The sequence below is a fragment of the Marmota flaviventris genome, chromosome 11 (assembly GCF_047511675.1).
Source record: "Marmota flaviventris isolate mMarFla1 chromosome 11, mMarFla1.hap1, whole genome shotgun sequence".
Lineage (NCBI taxonomy): Eukaryota > Metazoa > Chordata > Mammalia > Rodentia > Sciuridae > Marmota > Marmota flaviventris.
The window spans coordinates 86,519,237-86,543,470 of NC_092508.1; the positions used below are offsets into that span (position 1 = coordinate 86,519,237).

A 24,234-nucleotide genomic window follows, 5' to 3' on the forward strand; every position below is an offset into this window, starting at 1 on the left:
CTCACTCAGTGTTTCCGTCTTTACATGCTGGTGCTGAAGCTCTTTACCTGTAATCTCTAGTACTGCTCTGCCCCCTTGTGCTGCTAGGGTGAACTCAACAGAGAACAGAGCGCCTTACTCTTTGTACATGAACTACAGAAAAACCCCACTGTCACTTCTCACTTTTCTGGCAAGTTCAAGGTCAGTGTCTAGCTATTTTCAGCTCATCTCTTCTTGATCCATGCAGAGAAATGACAAGGTAACGTGATTTGGGGTCAGCTGTATTACAGGAACCGTTACATAAACGGAGAAAGTGAAAATCAATCCTAGCTGACAGTGACTTCGGGATAATCAGCGCTCACTGGATGCCTCTGTCAGCTCGCCTGCATCAAACACCGTGTGACTTCTGTCAGATCTTTTTAATAAAACTATATTCTCACTTTCAGCAACCTAAATAAATGTTGCACTGGAGCTGAAATTTTTAAGACTCCATTAGCTCTCTAGATTTGTAAACTTCCAGCATTTCCTTGAAGAATCTCATGGGTGATACCTATTATCCCACTGTTTGATATTGACCTGAGGTTGAGGTATTGCTGTAAAACCTGCCACTCCTGGTGATCGATGTGAACTTTTCTAGTGACTGTTGCATCCTCCGCATTGAACTAAGCAGCACAGTCTCAACACAGCTCCTCCAATCATCCTCAGCCCTAACTCCTCTTTCCTCCTTGCTACCACAGCACTTAATCAATCACTTCTTGTTGAGGGATTAGGTTTCTTTCTCCTTTTTTAGTTGTGCATTGTTACTTTCCTTTTCATCTGTGTTCCCCACCCCCAGCACATTTTGCCCAAATACAGAATTTGAAAGGGAATATTGAACGAGAAGGTCCACATTAGTGGCATTCCTGCTGACAGCACCTGATATGTCAGTTTGGGGAAGGAGCTATTTTATCCCACCCACCTTGTGCTCCCTTGAAACTGTGAAGCATGAAGCACTCCATTGAAGTACAATTTACCATAATATTAGTTGTCAGTAAATTCAAAGACGGAACTCCTAAAGCTATAAAATGGATTAGAAGCAATTTAAAAAAGAATTAACAAACTCGAGTAAGAGTATACTGTCAACAAACAAATGCTCCATCATAGGACTGTAATTTGGAATTTTAATTACCCCTCTGCTCTGTAACAAAACAATGTCTGAACTGGCAGCGATTTGAATCTCTCACAGGTCATTGAGCATTCTAGTTAATTACTCTATGAATAGCCTGTTTTTCTCCCCTCTGGAAACACGTTTCTAATGGCAGTCAAGGTCTGACAAATGTGTCATCTACATAATTAGCTAGGAAGCAACACAAAACATTAAACATGCTTTGTGCCGACAACTATCAAAACATTTCATTTGTTGTCAATTATTCATTACTTTGTAGGTTCTGAAGGGGTTGTTATTATGGAAATAAGTCCAGATGCTAACAAGGTTAGAGTTTTGGATTCAAATTAGTAATCAGAGGACTAACTTTTAAAAAAATGTATCTCATGTACATTCAGCGCCATGTTCAATCAGTAGGAGATTATAAACAAATTTAGCTATGCTCAAGTTAAAATGGAAACCTCACAGCCACATAGATAAATTCAAGAGACCTGGCTCATTCTTTGAACTAGACTCTACAGTATTGTTATAAACTTTCTGAACCTTTTGGCAAGTCCAATGTGTGCTTGGTAAATACAGTTTAAGATTTTGACAGGATGGTGTGTTGTTGGGTGACAAGGACAAGAAAGGAAATCTCTGGTGGGTTTTGAATCTTCTCCCCTAGGGCATACTGGGTACTAACAAACTTTTTCATCTACTCCTCAAAATGAATGCAAACTACTCTAAATTACTTTCTTTAGGTAACCTTTGAATTTTGTGTTCATTTGTTGATATAGTTTTTGCTGTTTCTGAAATCATGTTTCCTTCATTATTCTAATATTGTGTATAAATACTGTAAATTCTAATACTGCATATAAAACTAAATATTTTCTTATGAAAGCAGCACTCCTAATATATAGAGAGGATATAAAAAGATTTTTCAACAGAATTGACCTCTCAGTGGCAAAGAAAATTGCAGTGGAAGACACATTATTGCGTAGTCATATCAGAGGCTTGGATCTATGGAGAGTCTCACTCCACTGTCCTCTAGCTTTTCCTTATAAACCAAAATGGCTTACAAATGTCATCTACAATAGTCCAATAAAGATTAGGAACAGAACACTGTCCTTACATTGATGAGATAAGAAAGATTTAACTGCAGAATGCAGCATGTAAGAACAGTTCATAAGGCTTGTTCTCAAATCAGAAAAAAAACAGAATTCAAATTATATTTGTGTGTGTGTGGAATTTAATTGAGATGATCAGTTTATTTTCCACATAATGTTTGATCAGATGCCTGCATCATAGAGCTAGATAAAAAGAAAAGAAAGAAAACAAATTCTATCAGGGAAATCAAAAAGACCTGTTATCTACAGGGTGTGCAAAATATGTCAGGAAATAATTCTACCCTGAGTGCTGAGAATGCCCAGTTAATAAAAAAAGATCAGGCACTCGCTAAGAGAAAATAATTGTCGGTATCTATATTTTTCAAAGCAAAAAGGCAGTCACATCTTACACTAAATAGGACACATTAAAATAAGCTTTAATAATCTTTATGCAGAAGGAAACTAATCCATTTTCAGATCATGCGATCCACAGCAATAAAAGGAAATCATCAAACTAAAAACAATTTTAGAAATGGCTGCAGACTCTCATTTAATTAACATGCAACAGATCATATATTTATGAGGAAGTCAAAATATTTAGGAAGCCTATAATCCTGTAAGCCTTAATGTGGTATAAAAACAACAAATAAATGCAAAGTGTTACTGTTACACATGCCTGCCTGATCAATGGTTTTCACATATTGATCTATAAATGGAGTTGACAGTCTGTGTTGGCTGCACATTTTCCAAGCAGTGCTATTTTTGCACAAAACCAATACGGGCAATTACCTTTGTTTGAGATGCCAAGTCTTATCAATTCAATGTGATTTAGTGTCATTTTAATTAAATATCAGGATCCACTTCAGGACAATTTATACAAACAAAGCCTCAAACCTAACTATAAGCTTGATTTGGAGTAAACATGGACAAGCCCTACAATCTCATAATATTTCTCAAAAACTCTGCTAAACAGAAGGTTTATATTTTTAGTAGCAATTTTTATGTCTGCCTTTTTGGCTAGCCACAACTTTGGCAAGTATCCTATAATCACAGAAGTAAGAAACAAAAGAAAATTGTTTCCTCTTTTTCCTGATAATGCATTAAAAAGAAAAAATGAACAAACACAATCTGTTAATGGAAGTAAAAGGAGTCTTGTATGTTAACGTTTAGGAATGTCTTGACCTAAGTCTTTATCTGAACACCAATAAAAAGATATTTTCCTGTTCACGACGGCCATGAATGAAGTAATGCCCTTCTGTGGGTTTGCAAGAGGGAAACTGTGAATATTCATACAGTTGCTGCTTAAGACACCAGCATTAAATGCCTAAATTACTCCTGCCTGCAAATCCTATGTCTGCAGTTTCCTGATTTGGGCTACTTAAACTCTTCATTAATATCTATTCTACACTGTCTAGTAGGCTAGAGCATCCTTCTTATAAATAACATTAAAGCACGTAAACCTTTCACATTAGCTATTTGCAGGATTGCACATTAGCCTTTTTAGCCCTTAAACAGGCGCACTTCACTTGCCCCATTTACTCACAGTCAGCTGTCTGCTTTCTGTTCAACACATTCTGGTAAATAAGCCATTCACCTTTAAGAGGCCTCACTCTGGGGCTCAGGATGGGACAACAAATCACCAAGACCAAAGAGCTTCCTTCCCCACTGAATGCAGCTCTCCAGATCTCTTTTGATAGGCAATTTTCTTACAAACCCTGTACTCCATATTTCCCACCTCTCAACATTCCCCAGGTAGCCAAGTAATCTCTTTGAAATTTGAAAAAACCACTAATTAACCAAATAAAAATAAGTATTTGGTGTTTAAGGAAATGAGGGCTATCACCTATAAAATTTAAGGGAACACTAATACCTGTTTTACTGAAATTCTTTCCAGCAATGTTTCAAGTTATCAAAATTTATAAATTAAAAGTAAATTCACCTGTGTTTTTTATAGCTCAGGCTTGAGTAAATGCTTATTCTGACATATCAAAATACTTATATTTAGAGGCTCTTAATGCCATATATGAATTTTATACTGTGTTCTAAGTATATAATCATGATAAAATATTTTGAATTGAACAAAATAAAAAAAACATGAGTGAATGACAAAGTGATTCAATCAACGTGATATCAGAATATTTAATCTCATTTTTGTAATAACATATCAATATGAATTATGTAAATAAGATTCTTGTGCATTGTAGAGTTGGAAAAGTCTATATAAGACTTATATAACCATTATACTTGGTGAACAAGTTATATATATAAGACATTTATCAAATAGGATGCAAAACATGTGTATGGTCTCTAAGTATGCAATTTTATATGAATTTCTGTTACAACTAAGTGTACTTCACATGAACACGGGCAGGTTAGAAGATATCTCTTCCCATTTCTCCTAAATTCAAAATCTCTTCCTTGACCTCACCCCATCACCCAACTTCTGAAAAAATCAAGTTCTTAGTTTAGCTTGAGCAGATAACTTTAACAGGCTTGTTTGAATAAATATGCCAAAATACTTTACATTCTGTCAGTATCTAGTCAGAAAATTGTGCATGGAAAAAGAGATGAAAAGAACTGAGACAGAAAGAAAATTAGTGCCATGGCAAGCTTTCAATACAGTATCTCTGAGCCAAGTTTTCTCAGTGAAATGACATATCCTCACTAAAATACCCCTTTTATATAATTATGCACTGAGCACACATAACCAAAAGTAACTTTTATTTTTGTTCCTTATCGAGGAATACATATTGCCCAGGCTAAGAATGCGGAAACAAAAGCTGGGATAATTATAGCTAATTTAACTTTGGAAAACTCTTATTCTCTAGCAGTCCAGCATACAACCCCCCAAACTAAAGTTATGTAACAAGGTAATATCAACAATGAGAAACTGCATGATAAAATCCTGCCCAAAAGTGAAAAATGCTAATTTTGTCTCATTTAGCAGCTGGATACAGAAATGCTCATTAGTTTTAAGAGGGTTAATCCTTTTAACTTTTGCATATTGATATGCCAATTATGCCTAATTGTACAAGAGGCATCAGTCAAGGTAATAGTGCATAAACACATGAAAGTTATTAAGTACATCCCAACATGTAATAAAGTAGGTGTTAATTGGTAGCTGAGTTCTGCGGGCTATTGAGGTGGATAATTCATTGAGAGATGGATCACTTGTAATTTCTCTCCATAATTCCTTTTGCAGTCTCATGCTGTGATGTTTTCATGCTTGTCAAAAACAACTGCGGCATAGTGCCTTTTGTTAAACACAGCCAATAAAATATGTTAGGCATCATTAAATATACTTAACTTTTAAACTTTTTCAAAGGTACAATTCTTACTGATAATATATAGAGAGAATCCAATAATTTACTCTAACCACTATCTCAAGCTTATACTTGAGGAACATTTTAGATGCTTTAAAAGTGAAGTCAACTAACAACAGTATCATGCCTCCCAGCAGACAATACTTTTAAATGAGAAATTGAGTAAAGAAAAATGCATTTTCCATTAGTTACCTTATCTAAAGATGTATTTCTGATTCCCCCGGTATAATCACTGGCTTCCTCATGCTAAATGTGTCTACAACACCTGAGGAAAGAATGTTTAAATCCATGTATTCCTCAAGCTCCTGAGAGTACTCCGGGTTAATTCTGCACTTGAAATTCAAGTGAAAAATGGGGAATAAATATAATCTGTAGCATGCGAGTCAGCAAGTTTATCTCATTTAATAACTCAGTTAGGGAGCTGAATATTTCATAGGCCCCTACGATATTAGCAGAACACTGAATTAATAGCTCACATGTTTCTGCAGGGTGACTGGGACTTACAGTCTGTCCCCAGCTAACCTATTTCTTGCTCTTGTTCTCACTGTGAGAAACAAAATAGATCTGGGGTCCAAAAGAGTGGCTAACATTGCATAAATAATTTTGTAACATCCTATGGCCTCAGCTGCAAGTTACCACCATTATGGAAGAAAATTAACCAGAGGAGACTCATCGCAATCAGTGGGTTTAGTGGCTCAGGATGTGTGCAGGGCCAGGGACACAATTGGCAGTAGAGTTCATCTCTAACTATTTTATTTCAAATCTTCCTAATGACACATTATCTAGACAGAATGGCTTCCTCTCCAAACCTTAACTAGCCACACCATTCCAATCGTGTAAACCCATTCCAAATCCAATCACAATTTCCACTATCATATATTACTGGGAGATTTTAAGGAAAAGAATTTTCACATGTTTTCAAAGATTTTTTTTTTTCTCAGTTCATTCTTAGCTAATTTTAGCCTCTGGCTTTTCAACGTGATGTACTGTATTTGGAAGTACAAACACCACATGCTAGCATAACCTCATTATTTTTATGACACTGAAGCATGATAGTAGAAGCCCTTAAAATGAGTCAAAGGTGCTCTTCAGCCTAGCTCCAAATCCACTTTATCGCTTTGGATTAGACCCAGCTCTTCTCTTGCAACTGGGGATATTATTATGACTATAAGTAGGCAAGATAAAATGCATTACAAAAACAGTTTTCTCATGCACATTAGGAAAACAAATAAAACAAAGCTAATTAGCTTTTAAAATTCTGTACGATAAGGGAACTTGGGGTATTTGGAGCATTTGACTTACAGGTTCAGTGACCTTCCCAACATCGGTGAGGATCATGGATTTACTTTGGCTCAGCCGGTCATGGTGGCTGTTGGCATTTTTTATTCTCATTTGCACAGCTCCTGTGCCTTGGTGGGTGGAATTCAGCATCTCCACAGAGGTATTAGAAGTTGTAGATTTCTGCATATTACAGTGTTATCCTGATAAAATATAAAAGCATTATATTATTCAAAATAGTTACTTTTCCATGAAAACTCTTGGTGGGTGCAAGTACCTATGCATAATTAGGATATTAAAATTAAATAAAGGAGTCTCCACCTCTCTGAGTAGTAAATAGAAGGTAACTGCTTTGTAGTTATTTATTCAATGGGATTTTTATAGGTAGGTAGTACTGTAATAACAGAAGACTTCAGAAGTTTGTAGGCGGCCCACCCATATTCAGAATTCCTAGTTCTATTAAGAAATTTCTAATAGCATTACGATATACTCATCCTTCTATATAGAAACCATGGTGTCCACTAATCACCTTGAGGACATTTTCTCTTCTCATTCATAATTTCACTGGTCTGCTACCCACTTTACACAGAGGCATTACCACAAGCACCATTTTTTTTTTGTTGAATCAAAACATGTATAAATCAGATCAAATGTAAGAGACTAGAATTGGTGTCAGAGCAAAACAAAGAGATCTCACAGCCCCCACTTCCACTTCCAACATTCACAGGGGAAATTTAAATTCCTTCATCCACTGCCACCTGCCACCTGAAATAGATTTGCTAGCTTAGTGGGGCATAACATGAAGAATATGAAGAGAAAGAAAAATCAACACTGGTGTATATTTACATACGACACTGTTATATTTTTATATGTATATTTAAATATATAATAGTATATGTAATAGAAGGAGTATGATTTAGGCAAAAAAATTCAGTGTGGGCACACTTTAAATGAGCAGCAGTGAGGAAAATATGATTTACAAAAGAAAACAAAGGGAACTCCACTGTGGCAGCACTAGAAGAAGAGCTCTCGCTGCTTCCTCACATTCAGGGTCCTCTCCAACCATCGTCCCTCCCCTAAAGTTCCTCAAGTGGACACATCATCTCACTAAAACACAAAATTTGCAATGAAACCACAGCTGATAATTACTAGAAGTGGACATTCATCTTTCCTGATTGTTGGCTCTAAGTCTTGCCTATATAGACTTTGTGTTCTCACTGAGCACCTGTGTACAGCATTGGGCAAAAAGTGATTAGTCAGTTACAGAGGACAATGGAAACCAAAAGAATGATCATAATTTAAGAAGACAACCATACTGGTAGCCCTATTTTTGTTTAATGAAATATAAGGCAAGAATTGTTGTAATGGTCAAGGTAATTAGACACTAAAATAAATAGAAAGTATTTTAATAGAAGGAAAGTGTTATAATTAATACCATCAGGCAATTGAATGGAAACTTAGAAAATAAGTTAATGTTTATTAGTTACTATGTGCTAAGCAATGTGTCAATGGTTTAATTATCATTAAACATCTATAAAACAGACATTCAACCCATACATTTATAGAGGTGAGAAATGAGGAATGGACAGACTAATAATTTCCCTAGGGACACTTTTAAGAAAGAGATATACATGCATGTATCATAATTTCAAAAAGGCTATCCAGAGAGACAAATTCTAGGCTATCTATAGAGTAAAAACTATAAACAATAAAAATGATTATTGATGCATACAAACCACATGGAGAAATGCAAACTCATTCTGAAGAGTGAATAAAGGCAGTCCAAAGAAGGAAATGGAAAAAAAAGGAAAATATTTATTCTGTACTTACATAGTATTCTAAAATAAATACACCAGCATGTGAGAAGGCTGACCAGTGATTGCTCAGGGATAGGGTACAGGCAAGGATGGATTACCTTAAATCCAAGAAAATGTTCAGGGGTAATAAATATATCCATTATCTTAATTGTAGTGGTTTCCCAGCATATGCATACATTAAAATGAACAATTTGTACACTTTGAATACTTGCACTTTATAGTATTCAGTTACAATTTACAAAACTGTTTACAGGAAAATTGTTTTAGGAATTCCTTAACCAATTTATTTTGCTCTTACTTTCAGTTTTATGTGCTTATATGAGTGATATAAAGTCTACCTAATTGAGTATAAAAGAGATTTTTTAAAAAGTATTAAATAAAAATATGAAGGAACAAGTATAAAATTTTAATTTATTCTAGAAAAGTTTTTTTTTTTTTTTTAATAGAAAATTTCGGGTTCTCTTCTGAGTGCATTCAAGACTTTATCTTCCATATGACCCAATACATTCAAACTCTAAGTGTGGTGTTTTTATAATATTAGAGGTACTCGCTCAGGCTGAAGCCGCTATCTTCTGACCAAGAGCATCAAGCCACCATATTTACATACCCGGGGCATGTGCCATTTATAGGACATGTTGCTTCCTCTTCCTCTGAACAAATTTCAGTGTCAAATATTTGCTTTCTTGTATTGATTCTATGATCAGCCCTGTAATTTGCTTGGTGATGTGTTACTGTTAAAAGGCAGGATTACTTACAAAGCCTCTTATTTGGCTTTCCTGACTGTGTTCTTGGGGACAGGCTGCAGAAATATCTTCCTTCTTCAGAACTTTCTGTCAGGCTGATTTCTCTGCCTACCACAGTGTCAATGTTATTTTTCTTATCCTCCTCACTCTTTCCTCTAGCCATGATTTCCTTTTCCATCTGACCTCTTTCTCACATTTAGCTGATATCCCACTGCACTTTCTTCTTTTTATTCACTTTCCACACATAGTACATCGTCTCCACTGGTCTGCAGGGATACATTCAAGAACCCCAGTGGATGCCTGAAACTGTGAATAGTACTGAACCCTATATGTTCTAAGCTTTTTCCTGAATGTACATAACTATGATAAAGGTAATTTATACAGTAGACATACTGAATGATTACAATTATAATATATTATAATAAAAGTTATGCATTTATAGTTTCTCTCAGACTTTGTTGTTGTACTATACTCACCATTTTTTCTTGCGATTATATGGGATGACACAATTGTCCAGGTGATGAGAGGAAGCAAGGTGAATGGCATAGATATTGTGATGTAGCATTTGGTAACTATGCAAGGCTTGCTTGTACACTATAATACTGCAGTGGTTGATGTGATAACAGAGGTGGCTCTAAGAAACTAATGGGAATGTAGCATAAAGAGTAAAGAGACACTGGATCAAAGGAGGAGTCCCATTAGTGGAGAAGACAGAGTGAGCAACATAAAATTTCATCATGCTGTCTGAGCAGCACACAATTGAAAATTGTTTATTTCTGGAATTTTCCATTTAATATTTTCAGACCATGATTGACTGTGCATAACTGAAAGCACAGAAAGCAAAACCAAAGATAAGGGGAGACTACTGTATTTTGTTCTACAATGCCATACACTTGATACTACTTCATAATTGCTCTTATGTTTTTTTTAAATATTTGCAGGTTTCTAATTTTTTACAGAGCATTATATTGCTCTGCAAAAATTCAGAAAAAAATGACATAAAATCCCTTCAATCAACAGAAAAAAATTACTCCTTTAATATTTATTGAAATTATCCTAAGTGGCAGGCACCATCAGGTACTACTGTCTTAGCATTTGAAAAATCATCTCTTTTTTTTTTTTTTTTAACCAAATGCCCTTGAATTTGCTGAGGGCAACAGAGAAACAAATCAAAATTAAATGAGAATAAAATTGTGCCCAGATGAGAAGAGGAGCCATGGCATCCAACTCAGGTGGAACTGGGAAGTAAAGAGAGAGAAAGTCTAAAGTCTACAGGAGAAGATCAGACCATACTGGAGCTAAGTCAGGACAGGTGGGGCATTTTGGGTCGAAGACTTGACAATGCAAAGGAGTGCCATTGCCTGTGGTATTTATTATAAGCTAGCTATGAAAATGTCATAAAGGAAAAATTATGTAAGAGGGAAATTAAGGAAGAATGATCTGATAGAATTCATGGAGCACATGCTTTGGACTCTGTGTGGGTGAGTCTGGTCCTCCTGCTTGCCCCTTCTAGCTAAAGGACTGATTGAAAACACCCTACTTGTGATCCAACTGGTGCTATGAGAAACTGGTACTCTAGACTTCTAAGGGAGATAATATAGGAAGATGGCTCTCCTTGGCATAATGTACACATATCTCATTAAATTTATGGAGAAGCAAAACTCCACTGCAGGATAGAGGGAGATTCAGGAGGACAGAGAGAGGATAAAGGAGGATAGAAATGTGACAATATTAGAAGTAAAGCTATACTAGTGGCTGTGGTACTTGTGACTACTGTACTTGTGGGTTCAGAGACAACTTATTCTCATTCGTTCTACTATGAACCTTTCATACTAAGTAGATAGGGCTATTTCTGTGCCATATTTTGCATGTTGTATTTGAATCCTACATGGAGCCCTTTCTCTACCCTTCTCAGTTTCTTACTGCCTACATCCTAACCCTCTCTTTCCTCTACCAGGCACCTTGTAGTCCCTTTCCATATCTGCTGCCAAAGCCCCACTCATTTGGGCTTCATCTCATCTACACGGATGAAATTTCTCAAATTTCCATCATCCATTCCTTATCTGAATCCTTTAAAAATACCCATCCTATCCATGAATTACATAGACGTAATCATACTGATTTGACAACTTAACTCAATGTTATAAAAGATTAATCAGATGTCTGCTTAACTCTAAAGGAAAAATTTACCTAAATCTCAAACTGGAAACTCTTCTGGGTATATGGAAGAAAGTTCTCAAAGTAGAAGAGTCAATGAGTTCACTCTGTTAATGACCTTAAGTAATGCTAGAGGAGGCAGCATGTGTGACTGGGGAATGAATATTAGCACTGCATTCTAGCAAATGATGCCTCCTGGGATTGGGTGATGTGGTATCCCTGACACAGGGATCTTACATTTGAGATTCATGAAATAAATTCATAGGAAACATACTGCATAGCAGAGCCTGGTCAATATTGACTCAGAAGAAACTCTCACACCCAGAGTCCATTTTGATTTAGCTCCCAACTCCTAGGAATGGCTATGCTTCCAAGAACATCTGTATCAATTTCAGGCTATACACAAAAGGGAAAGAAAAGCCCTAATTCTGTGAGTCTTTAGAGTGTTTTTGTATTAATCAAAAACATTCACAAAATATTAAATCATATGCTGTTGTTTCACCCACATTCCTCACTGACCCTCAGTTTTCTAAGGTTAGTAAAGTGGATTGTAAAATTAATATATGTTTATACTTACCTTTATGCAACTTGGTAACATGGGGTATATTGTTCAAGTTATATCAACTGTAAATTTTATTAGATCTGTCTACCTATTCAATATTCCCTCTTTTTCTCTCTAGAACATGTCATACATTCATCATCATCATTATTGTTTTTGGTAAATACCATCAAAAATTGATGCCTTGTATGTTTATATTCTTACAGGAGAGACTCAGAATATTGATGAATGACTAATGAAAATATTGAAGAATTCGCTTATTTTGCATGTGCCTAAAATAAACATTGATTTTAAAAACACTCCAAAAACAAAATGTCTGAGTTAGAAATTGAAATGTAAATCACTTAAGCCTAGCTTCACTGTTTCTCTAGACTTCCTGATTTTATATGTACTCAGAGAAGAGTAAGAATAGCCTGCAATATTGCACTAGTTCCACTTTCAATCCTGTTTTAAAAACAGGAAGCAGTTATGAGAGTGCACAGCATTAGAGTCACACAAACTTTGGCTCTGCGATAGATTTGGTTCAGTGGTATTCTGGGCTCCATTTCCACAGTCACACTGCAAATGCACAAATAGGAGTGAGCATGATATTCCAACTAATCATAAATTTCATAGCTGTTCTGCCGATTATTTGTTGCACTCTGTTAATTGCACTAAGGCTCCACAGCTTGCCCCTCTGAGTTTGAAAGTCTATTTTTGACATCTCTTTTTCATCATCAGTATTAAAAGTCAAAGTGTATTGAGAAATTTTGGAGTTAAGAAAAAATAAATAGGCAGTATGATATAATTTCCTGGTTCAAACAGAGAAAACTGAGGCTCAGAAATATAGAGCTTCTTCCCCAAGCTGCCACAGCCTGCTCGAAGTAGTCCCAGGACAGCACCCAGAGCCTGAAGCCCCAGATATCCTTGGTTTTGTTATAGACTCCAAAGTTAAGTGGAAACTATTCAGGGAAATATAAGATAAAAAGAATTTCAAAGAAAATCTGGCAGAGATCAGGGTGATGAAATGATCATGGAAGTCTTTCTATTTAATCATTTATAGCATTCCTGTGCTGTTTAACAAAATAACAGAGACTTAATTAATGTTTGTTGATTATATAAATGAAAAACAAATATGGAAACTAGTTAATACCAGTATATGTAGCCTAACAAAAAGTGTCAATGAGTAAGTTTACTTCTTCTTTTAAAAACATGTATAACTTATCCTTGACAATATTTTCAAGGTTCAATGAACTATGGATATTTTACAATATGTCAAAGACAGAAAGAAGCAGTGCCTTTCATACATTATGAGACCAATATAAAGTGTTCTTAGAGATTTGTATAAGCTTTAAAAATGTAAAAATTCCATATTTCCATTTCAGAATAACCTTTATGTTTCTTTTTCATTACAAAAAAAAAAAAAAAAAAAAATCCCCCTGGCAAAAAAATGAGCACATTTTTCACTGTCTTAGATTTTAGGAGAGTTATTTGTTTTGTCTCACTTGAGATTCAGATTTCTTTAGGTACTTGATATTTTTAATCCAACTAGAAAAAACTCTCTTACATGACATGGGCTTTGTAAGGAAAACTATATTGGAGGCAAGTGTTGAGGGTACCCCCAGAGAATTCCACTTTTAAGGGAATTATTTCAGGTTTTCACTGTAGCACAAGAGCCACATGGTTGCCCCAACCCCCAAGAGCCTTAGGTCCTCTCTCTAAATATGACACACCTCCATGCAATGTGATCCCATTCCTGTCTCTGCATGTGTGGACAGAGCTCATTCTCCAAGTCTGCTAAGGGTTCATGGAAACTCCACAGACAAATATTATTTCTCAGAGAAATTCATTTCAATCCCCTGGAAAGATCTTATGTTGATCTGTGGTAGAGCAGAGTCTGTTTGTTCCCTTGTGGAAATGACTTGTGGCTGTGGTAGCTCCAGTAATGTGTGGCACAACCTTCGTGTCACGCTTTCCTGACAGGTCAGTAATTAACTTGCTTTGCAATTGTTTGCCGTCTCCACCACAGCAGCCATTTACCAAAATAACATTTTAATTTCAGTTTCCTTCCAGCTCACTTTCCTTTTCTTTTTCTCCCTGTGGCTTCTACATCTCTATTAAGTCTAATTTCCCCAGACCACTTCCATAAGCTGAGAGCGTACAATAAAACCCAGTTTCAAAAATGTCAAATATAATGAGAAAAGAAGATCACAGTAAAGGAATTTGACCATAGCCACCCCACTGGGTAACATTGTCTTTGACTGGGCAGGTGTTATATACAGGAAATGTGATAATAAGGCTTTGCATTTATTTAACTTATATCAGGGGATCTGGGGGATAGGCTGTGTTTGCTGATAAAGTCTGGCAAGTCAGCTGCATGGATAAACTGCAATACAGTTATTGTCATTGCACCTAAATGGTGAAAATGACAAGTAAATTATATTTTGAAAGTAGAAGTCCCTGCAAATTTGTGTGGTAGACAACCTTGATCTTCCTTAGCTCTTGATAACCTGTTGCCACCCCTGATTCTCTGGGCACCATAGCCTTTTAAACTCCATTCTATTGCAAGCAAAACAGCTGATTTTACATTTCAAATATTTATAGAGCCTCTACACTGAAAAATAGACTTACGACATCCCACAGGGTCTACAAAAATCTTTAAGAATCCTGTGGTAGAGTTAAATACAAGCAGGATTGTCTACTATGAAAACGGATAAAGATGAATGGGGAAAGGCCCTGGGCACAGTGAAAGTGACATTAGGCCTAAAGATGTAGAGGTGATATTAGTCCTAGATGTTCTATGATAACTGGGACTCCAAGAGGCAGAGAAGGGATAGCAAGAGCAGCACAGGACAAGGTTATCACAATTAAGGAAAATATGAGTGACTTTCTATATCACATGATATAATGGCATTTAGCTAGGTAGGAAATTTAGGGAAAGATGGTCAATTAGGGCTGGATTAGAAAAGCCTTGTGGTTCTTATTAAGGAATTGGGATTTATGTTATAGCTCCCAGAGAAATTTGAGGACCTTCTTTAAGGGATAATCCCTTTTCAAAAGATTTGGTGAAAAATGATCCATAAGAATGGATTTCCAATAACTGAGGCTGCATAATGAATATTACCCTGTTCATGGGAAATAAATATAATCCATAATAAATGTCACTGCATTCATTTCTAAATACTAATCTTACAATAACAGCATCCTGTGATATGGAAACATATTCTAGAATTTTAGAAACCCCACTTTGAACATCCAGGTATGTGTAGATTGTTTCTCATCACCACTCCCATGAAGAGAAAAATAAAGAAGTGACAGGAGTGACAACATATTTAAGATAAAAGGTACCAGGGTGCAACTGCATCTAATTAAGAAGATAAAAGACAAATGAAGTTAAGATTAGTGGAACTGCTTCTAAATTCCCCTCTGATGATCAGGCAGGTAGGAAAACACTGGAAAACAAACAGGAACAGAATGCTTGTGCCCTTGTAATTACATTTAGGGAGCACAAGAAATTTTATGAAATGGTAATCTCCTTAAATTCAGAGGAGAACTGTAAGGGGCGTAAGTAATGCAATCTTCTCTCTGTTTCCTGTCAGTTTTGACCTAATCTAGCAAGAAATGCTGAGCCGTTTTCTGCCACTTGCATACAAGTATCAATTAAGGAAAAACAGGGTGACTATCTTAGGGCAGTGATGATAAAATGTCACTTAAGGAGAAACATCAGCTGTAGAACAAGCTGCTTGGCAGCCACAGCATTACAAAACACTAGCAAAACAAACAGCATCTCAAGATAGGGCCTGAGTCAGGCCTAATTCTTTGGTCTTTGTTGTACATGAACAAGTACAAAATGTACATTTTAAACTAAAAATTATATTGTTTTCTTGGAATTTCTTGTTCTATGGTGATTTTTTTTTTTCCAAAAGGCTTGACTCAGTGGCAGAGTCCTTTTATCAAGCAGATTAAATCTAATCACCCATTGGTTGCAAGTACAATAGGTCCTATCTCTTATCTTGGCCTGCCCCAGGTTCAAATAAGGGGAAGTTGCATATTTCATAATTAGGGCTTCACAATAATTAACAGAATTCAGTAATTGGCATGGTCAAATATGGCTAACATTTGTTTCATTTAGAGAAATTTGTAATGGTATCTATTACTGTTTCCCTAATGCTGATTTCTCTAAACTCTGAATTGATTGAATTGAATTTTTAGTGCCAAGAGGGCCTGTCTGAGGATCAAAGAATAATGTTAAGAGTCCATTGTTGTGAAGAACAATGATGACACATTTACATAGAAATTTTCACAATATCTTCTTTGATATATTTAAAATTGTTATTTCATGCTTAATTATTTATGAATAAGATATTTTAAATAGCTTGGGTGGGGATGTGTTGGCATGCAGGTACATGCCTGTGTTTGTGCAAAAATTTCAATTAACCATTACAAACTGAACACACTAATGTAATAATAGCCAAGCCAAGAAGCACAATGCTGTCAGCACTCCAGAAGCCCCTGCTCACAGCACCAAGTGATACCATTAGTCTGTCGTCTTAGTTATGCCTATTTTTTTTTAACCTTATACAAAAGGAAAACTAAACTATGTACTTGCAGGGCTTATTTTATTCAAACTTTTATTTGTATAGATGACAACTATGCAGTGTTTTCTTGCAAAGTGCATATACAAGACTTTTTCCTCATTTTCCTATTAGATTGTCTGCCCTTCTTAGTTTTTAGGAGTCTTCCAGATGCAAGTTATTTTTAATGCATATGTTGCAATAATTGTCTTTTCCAACTTGGGGGTTGCTTTTTCTCTCTCGATATATCTTTATACATAGAATTTCTTAATTTTAATATTGTTTACTATATCATTCATTTCCTTTATGATTACTTTTTGTTTTCTAAAGAAATCTCTGCCTGAAATGCAAATCAAAATTATATAGAGATGTCATTTTACTCCAGCTAAAATGGCAGGCATCACGAATACAAATACCAATTAACTTTGGAGACATTTAGAGGAAAAGAAACACTTTTACACTTTTGGATGAATTATAAATTAGCATACCCACTATGAAAATCAGTATGGCGGTTCCTCAGAAGATGAGGAATTAAATCACCATATGACCCAGCTATACCACTTCTTGGTATTTATCCTAAAGAATTAAAGTCAGCACACTATAGTGATAATGAATATCCATGTTTACAGTAGCACAATTCACAATAGCTAAACTATGGAACCAACCTAGGTGTCTGTCAATGGATGAAGAGATAATGAAGATGTGGTACATATACAATATGGGGTTTTATTTAGTCATAAAGAAGAATGAAATTATGTCATTTTCAGAAAAATAGATGGAACCTGAGGACATTATGTTAAGCAAAATAAGTCAAACTCAGAATGTTATGTGTCATATGTTTTCTCTTATATGTGGAAGGTACAAAGAAAAAAGGAAAAGGAAGGTGGTAGGGTGGGTATCATGGATCAGTGAAGTAGAGGACAAGGAGTAGGGGGAGAGAAAAGAGGTGGGAAAAGGGAAATATTTGGGAATAATACTGACCCAAATATAATATTAGTTTGTGTGCATGTATGAATATGTAAAAACAAATTCCACCATTATACGTAATTATGATGCACCAATAAAAATATGGAAAAGAAAAAATAAACACCTAAGTAATTCAAGGCTATAAAGACTTATTCCCATATTTTCCTCTAAATTACTTGCTATTTCAACTTTTTTATTATTGATTTTATTTTTTTAAATACACGACAGTGGAATGCATTACAATTCTTATTACACATACAGAGCACAATTTTTCATATCTTTGTATATAAAGTATTCTCACCCCAATTCATGTCTTTATGCACATACTTTTTGCATTACAATTCTTATTGCACATATATACCACAATTTTGCATATCTCTGTTTGTATATAAGGTAGGTTGACACCCAATTCATGTTTTCAGACATGTACTTTGCATAATGATGTCCATCACATTCCACCATCCTTGCTAATCCCCTGCTTCCTCCTTTTTCCTTCCTCCCCTCTTCCCTATCTAGAATTCATCTATTCCTCCCATGTTCCCCCTCCCTACCCCACTATGAGTCATCCTCCTTATATCAGAGAAAACATTCAGCATTTGTTTTGGGGGGATTGGCTAACTTCACTTACCATTATCTTCTCCAGCACCATCCATTTACCTGCAAATGCCATGATTTTATTCTCTTTTATTGCTGAATAAAATTCCATTATGTATATATACCACATTTTTTAATCTATTCATCCACTGAAGGGCATCTAGGTTGGCTCCACAGTTTAGCTATTGTGAATTGTGCTGCTATAAACATTGATGTGGCTGTGTCCCTGTAGTATGCTATATTTAAATCCTTTGGATATAGTCGAAGGAGAGGGATAGCTGGGTCAAATGGTAGTTCCATTCCCAGATTTCCAAGGAATCTCCATACTGCTTTCCCTATTGGCTGTACCAATTGCAGTCCCACCAGCAGTGTTATGAATGTACCTTTAATTTTAGAACTGTGATTCAACTAGAAATAATACAGCCAATAGGGAAGCAGTATGGAGATTCCTTGGAAATCTGGGAATGGAACTAATTTCTTTCAATATTATTAATTCATTCATTTTTTTTTTAAGTTTTAAGGACCTGTCACCTTTGCTGTTGTTTCAAGGTGAAAAGGACCAGTAACTGGCTCTCCATCTGAAGTGACCAGTTGCTAGAGAGGTTGCCTAGCCACAAGTGGTGACAAGACAGGCAATGTGAAAGATATCAATTGTGTCCAATGATTGCATAGATCTCTGGTTACAATCAGAGTAAATATTGGCAACTGAGAATTAAAATCGAGTAGGAAGAAGTTATCTAACAGGTAGGCAGAAACAGGTGGTAATCTGGGAGCAGTGATACTGAGAAGTTCAGGTTTTGAAATTGCTGACAACTAGGAGATTTGTTGCAGAGTTCTCAATGCTGGCTATTTGTTCTATGTAAATAGCTACAAGGAACACTAATGATGGAAAGGTCAGACCTCAATCTTAGCAAGTAGAATGAGACAACAAATAACCAGGTTATCAACAGAAGAAGTTGTAGTCAGAGACAAAGCATTAAATGCCCAATGAGGAAGAAGAGGCCTACTGAAGTGCTGGGACTTGTAAATAAATTAAGAATGAACTTGATGTGCACATGAGCCAGACCAAAAGCCAGGGTCACTTGTTATAGTTTATTATTGGAACAACAAATTCTCATTTCACTGAAATTAGAGATTACTATATGCTATTAGGACTTCTGGGAGTGAGGAACAGAAATAACTCAAATTCCATTGAAAATGAGTGCATGACTCTGGCAATGAGAAGGAAGAAAGCCCTATAGCAGAGATTCTAAATGGCCAAAGTATGAGACTTATCAATCACCTTCCACAGATACATTAGATCAGTAAGACTGAGGGTGGCCTGAGAAACAACATGTTTGACCATCACCTCTCAGTAACTCAGACGAATCTTGGTTTTCTTTAAGTTATTTTTATTGTTTATATATAGTTTGTTTTTAGATATCTCCACTGTTCTAAAATTGTTGCTAATTAATTACTTTATGCTTTCTTTCTCTTCTTTTCCTCCTGTGTTTGGTGGTGCTGGGGATCTAGCCCAAGGCTTCATACATGCTAAGCACATGACCTACACCTGAGCTATATTTCCAGCCCCAGAGTCTTATTTTTTAATATCCACCTCTACTAGGTTCCTTCTGTTCACACTGCTGCTCTAATTAAGTTTTCTGTGAAGGAGGAATTACTTTAGAATGTGCTGGTAGGGGACAGAAAGGCATACGTTTTTGTTGGGAACAGTGAAAGGTAAGTGAGCAAGTAGTTAAGCAGCTAAGTGAATAGATACACAGATAGGTACATGAAAATGATATTGTAGATATCCTACTTAAGATTAATTAAAATATGATGTTTAGCTATCACAACAAACATCTTGTCCTATATATTACTCCAAAATAATCATGGTCTTACCACAACAATCTATCATACCACTTTTAGTGTGAGTGCTTTTTTACTTTTTTGTTGTTTATATCATACATTTGGTAACTGTGAATAAAAAAAAATCCACTTAAACACCTAGAAAACAATTCTCCTTATCTTTTTAATTTTTTTTTAATTGTAAATGGACACGATACCTTTATTTTATTTACTTATTTTTATGTGGTGCTGAGGACTGAACACAGTGCCTCACACATGCTAGGCAAGCACTCTACCACTGAACTACAACTCCAGCCCCAGTTCTCCTTATTAAAGACCAGAGGAAGTTTGGTTTGAGGACAAAAAATTATACAAAATATTGTTTATGCAATCATTCTTTCAAGAAGCTAAGAATCTCAAAGTAATGAAAACTTATCTTCTAGTCTACCTTACTTAAATTGAGAGCTTTTGACTGGTTTTGTATTCCTTCTCTTTGAAGATTCTCTACTATATTGTATATTGTTCTTTGTATCCTAAAAATGTATCCTGTTGTTTGTAGGTAATAATAACTGAATGCTCTCTTCATGCTTTTAAGTCTCTTAAAGTGCTTCATCTGCATTATCAGGATCTTAATCCAGGAGTTATTTGGGAGGCTAGATCCTTCACTTAAACCAGTTTGATTTTTCTTCAGTGTCCTCAAAGAAGATAAACTTTTTATTAAGATTTTTATGTTATTTTTAAATATCTCCATTGTTATATTGTTACTAATAACTTTCACACTTCCCACCCCACCCTTTTTTCTTTGTGGTCCTGGGGATCCAACCCAGGGCCTCACACATGGTAAGCACATGCTCTACCACTGAACTACTTTCTCAGCCTTCTAGCCTCAAGATAGAAAATAGAATAGGTGATGGTTAGATGTGTTAACTACCTATGTTCCAGCTAATTGAGTGCTATTGTAATTTGAATCACTGAAGACAATTCTGTCTTAAGTTAGGCTCTTCACAAAGAAAAATATGGGAATTTTTTTTGGGGGGACACATTGAAGGTAAAAGTGAATGCATAAATATTTAAAGTCTTAAATAGTTATCAGGATATACATGTATGAAGACATGAATTGGTGTGAACATACTTTATATACAAACAGAGATATAAAAAGTTGTGTTCTATATGTATAATAAGAATTGTGATGCATTCTACTGTCATGTATTTAAAAAATAAAAACAATTAAAAAAATAAAAATAAAATAAAATTTATCCACAAAAAATAGTTATCAGTATTATCTTATTTAAATTATTAAGAAGTATTTTTCCCTTCTGTCTTGCCTTTATTTGCATATATCCTTTGTCATGACTACTTCTGAGACTTAAGAGAATCTCTTCTCTGAATAGATAGCATGTATAATGAACCAGGTTTCACAACCACACCCAGACTACATTTCCCCATCTTGTGCTCTGGTGAATTTCATGTACAAGAGTATGTTGATGTATGTGTGAGCATGCATATGTGTAAGTGTTTTTGAATGGTTGTCACTATCGTTATTTTTACCAAAGGCGTATAAATCACCCTTTTATGTACTCCATAATGGTGCACCCATACAAGTATAGATATCTGGTCCATAAAATGCATCATGTGATTCAAAAATATAAGTTGAAATAAAGAGTAATATATTCACTATTACTTAGTAAACTTAAACTTTTGGAGACACATTTTAATGATTTAAAAAATGCTTTGGGGAGGGCTGGCAGCAGAAGAAAATTTATTCTTTCTAGTTAGGAAAATGAACTCAGTCATGAAAGCTAGACAGACAAAACAAAGACTTAAATGAAAAGTTATACATAAATGGATGTCTTTACACAGAATAATTGAATGCTCTAGTCAGTCTGTAAACATTTATTAGGATTTATTGGATATACAGAAGTTATTTGGAGGACTCTTGTTCTCTCTAATCATGGCACTCTGCTCCTGCTTTCTTAGGAGCAGCTATAAATTCAAGAAGAGGTGGAAAATCGGCAGACTGCCAACCAAATTCAACCCACAGACATATGTTGTTGGGCCTGAACAATGTTTTGGAATGTTTTGAATCAATTTCCAATTGAAGAAGGAGGGCTGTTGCTTAAAAGAAAGAAAGCAAGAAAGGAAAAAGGTGTCTACGTTTCTTCTCTTAAAAAATCATTAGATGTAGCACACCAGTTCAGAAACGCCTGGTAACAGTTAGAGGTAGGCCGCATTTCTGTCCTTTAGACCAGGTTTTCTCTGGTCCCTAGGTCCCCTCTTGCCCATTTCTCTTGCATAGATGTCCTGACTACTGTGGAGGCATTAGTGACAGTGATCTCTTACCTAAGTAGCATATAGGAGCATTGCTTCTCTGATCTGTGTGTTGAGTGGGGTTTCTGTTGTGTATTATGTCAATACAGTTTTCAATATTTAGCTCTCTTAAATACAGGATGATGAGATTGCAAATGAAGAGCAGAACCAAGAGACTGTGTTTGTACCACTGCTTTAGAAAGAGGTTTATTGATAGAATGTTTAATTTATTCTACCATTCAATTCTTCCATTTTCTCAATATAATCTCAGTTACAAAGAGCAGAATACTATACTGTGATCTTTGCTATTATTAAGCAAGTTCTCCTTTCTCCCGTTTCTCTGCTCTAGCCTACTTTGATGTTCCTATTATATTTTGGCAGATATCGATACCCTGACTCACATTGTTTTCTCTTCTCTATTTGAGCCATGTGTTCCTTCTGTGAATTCCTTAAAGTCAGACACTATATTTGTCAGTGTTGTTGTCCATAGTGTACCTCAAACATGATAGATTCTTGTTGTCTGTCTGAAACTCCCCCAGTATCATGAGCATTTCCAACAAACTAAAGTTTCCCAAAATGATGGAATGATGAGGATCCCTGTCAATCCCAGTGTCATTGGATTCCATGTTTTATCTCTACTTGTCCACACCTAGTGCAACCAGATGGACCTGGGCTATAGCCCATCAGGGTCAGGGGAACCAGAATAATCACAACATCTCACCTTCCCCATCCCTGCCCCATGTGGTCATGCTGGCTAGTGGTATCTCACACTGATTCAACCACTATCAAGATGGTTTCCCAGCCTGATCCAACCAACCATTTGCTAATCCAACTTCCAAAGCCAGACTGCTTACCTAGAGCCTGCTGCCAAGTAGCCATAGGACCCAGGGCTCTCCAAAGTCAGCACCAGCTATCACCCCAGCATTTTGTCAGGACTTGTACTTCCTACTTCCATACCTCCTCTCATTATTTAGATGACCTTATATAATTGCTTTCAGACTAAGTATACCCGGGGAAAAATAAGATAAGAACTTCTTAATGTGGCCAACAATCTAGATAATAAATCTTTCAGTTCTCTCTATTATTTTTCTTTCTCGGACATGTTTTGTTAGGACCCCAGCACAAGTGCCTCGTGAACCATCTGCATTACCACCTTACTACTAGATAAAAATTAGATTTAGAATAAAAATGGGTGAAGAGAATTCTACCCTTCTCTCTTGCCTTTCATCTTAGATTTACTTTGTTTCATTTTAATTTCTGGTCCTGGAGTTGTGGCTGCCTGCCACTTTTGGAATTGTTTTGTGTACTGAATATGAATTTTTCAAAATTAAAGGGTATTTTTGGTGAGGGCATAACTTGTAACTTCTTGGTATCAAATTTCCATATCAACCAAAAATTGGCAAACAAACAAGAAAGGAGCTCTTTGCTGTCTCCCACTTAGCTGTATGGAGGAAATGAAACTAATAGCAAGAATTTGCTTTCATGAGTTCCATCATCTTATCATAATACTTAGAATTGAGATAAACTAAAATTATACCAGTCTGATTTTTATATCATAGAAAAGTGGAAAATGGCCACTGTTTGATTCAAAACAACCACATAAAGGAATTACTGCTACTGCTGTTATCACCACTATATTTGATTTTAAAAAGCAATTATTATATACCACACAATAGGAAAAGTTTTTTACATACATTATTCTCTTTGATTCCTTCTGAGGAAACTCCCCATTTTATAGATGAGGAAACTCAGGTTGAAAAAGATTAAGTGAACTGCCCAAAATAATTTATGTATCTAGCAACTGGTAGAGTCGAGGGTTTAACTTTGTTTTTTCTGATTTTCTAGTGTTTACACTTCAAATAGATATCCCCACACAATTCAATTTCTTCATGTTTCATTGCCTTC

General features: G+C 35.7%; 1 protein-coding gene across 1 annotated transcript in view; it reads right to left on the bottom strand.

The window, feature by feature from the left end:
* The window catches only part of Arhgap15 (Rho GTPase activating protein 15), a 630,363-nt gene that overhangs the window by 595,315 nt on the left and 10,814 nt on the right, over positions 1-24,234 (bottom strand). The window contains exon 2 of the mRNA XM_071619213.1: positions 6,834-7,012. Coding sequence (XP_071475314.1) covers positions 6,834-6,998 — 165 coding nt within the window. The 5' untranslated portion in view covers positions 6,999-7,012. The remainder of the gene's footprint in view (positions 1-6,833; positions 7,013-24,234) is intronic.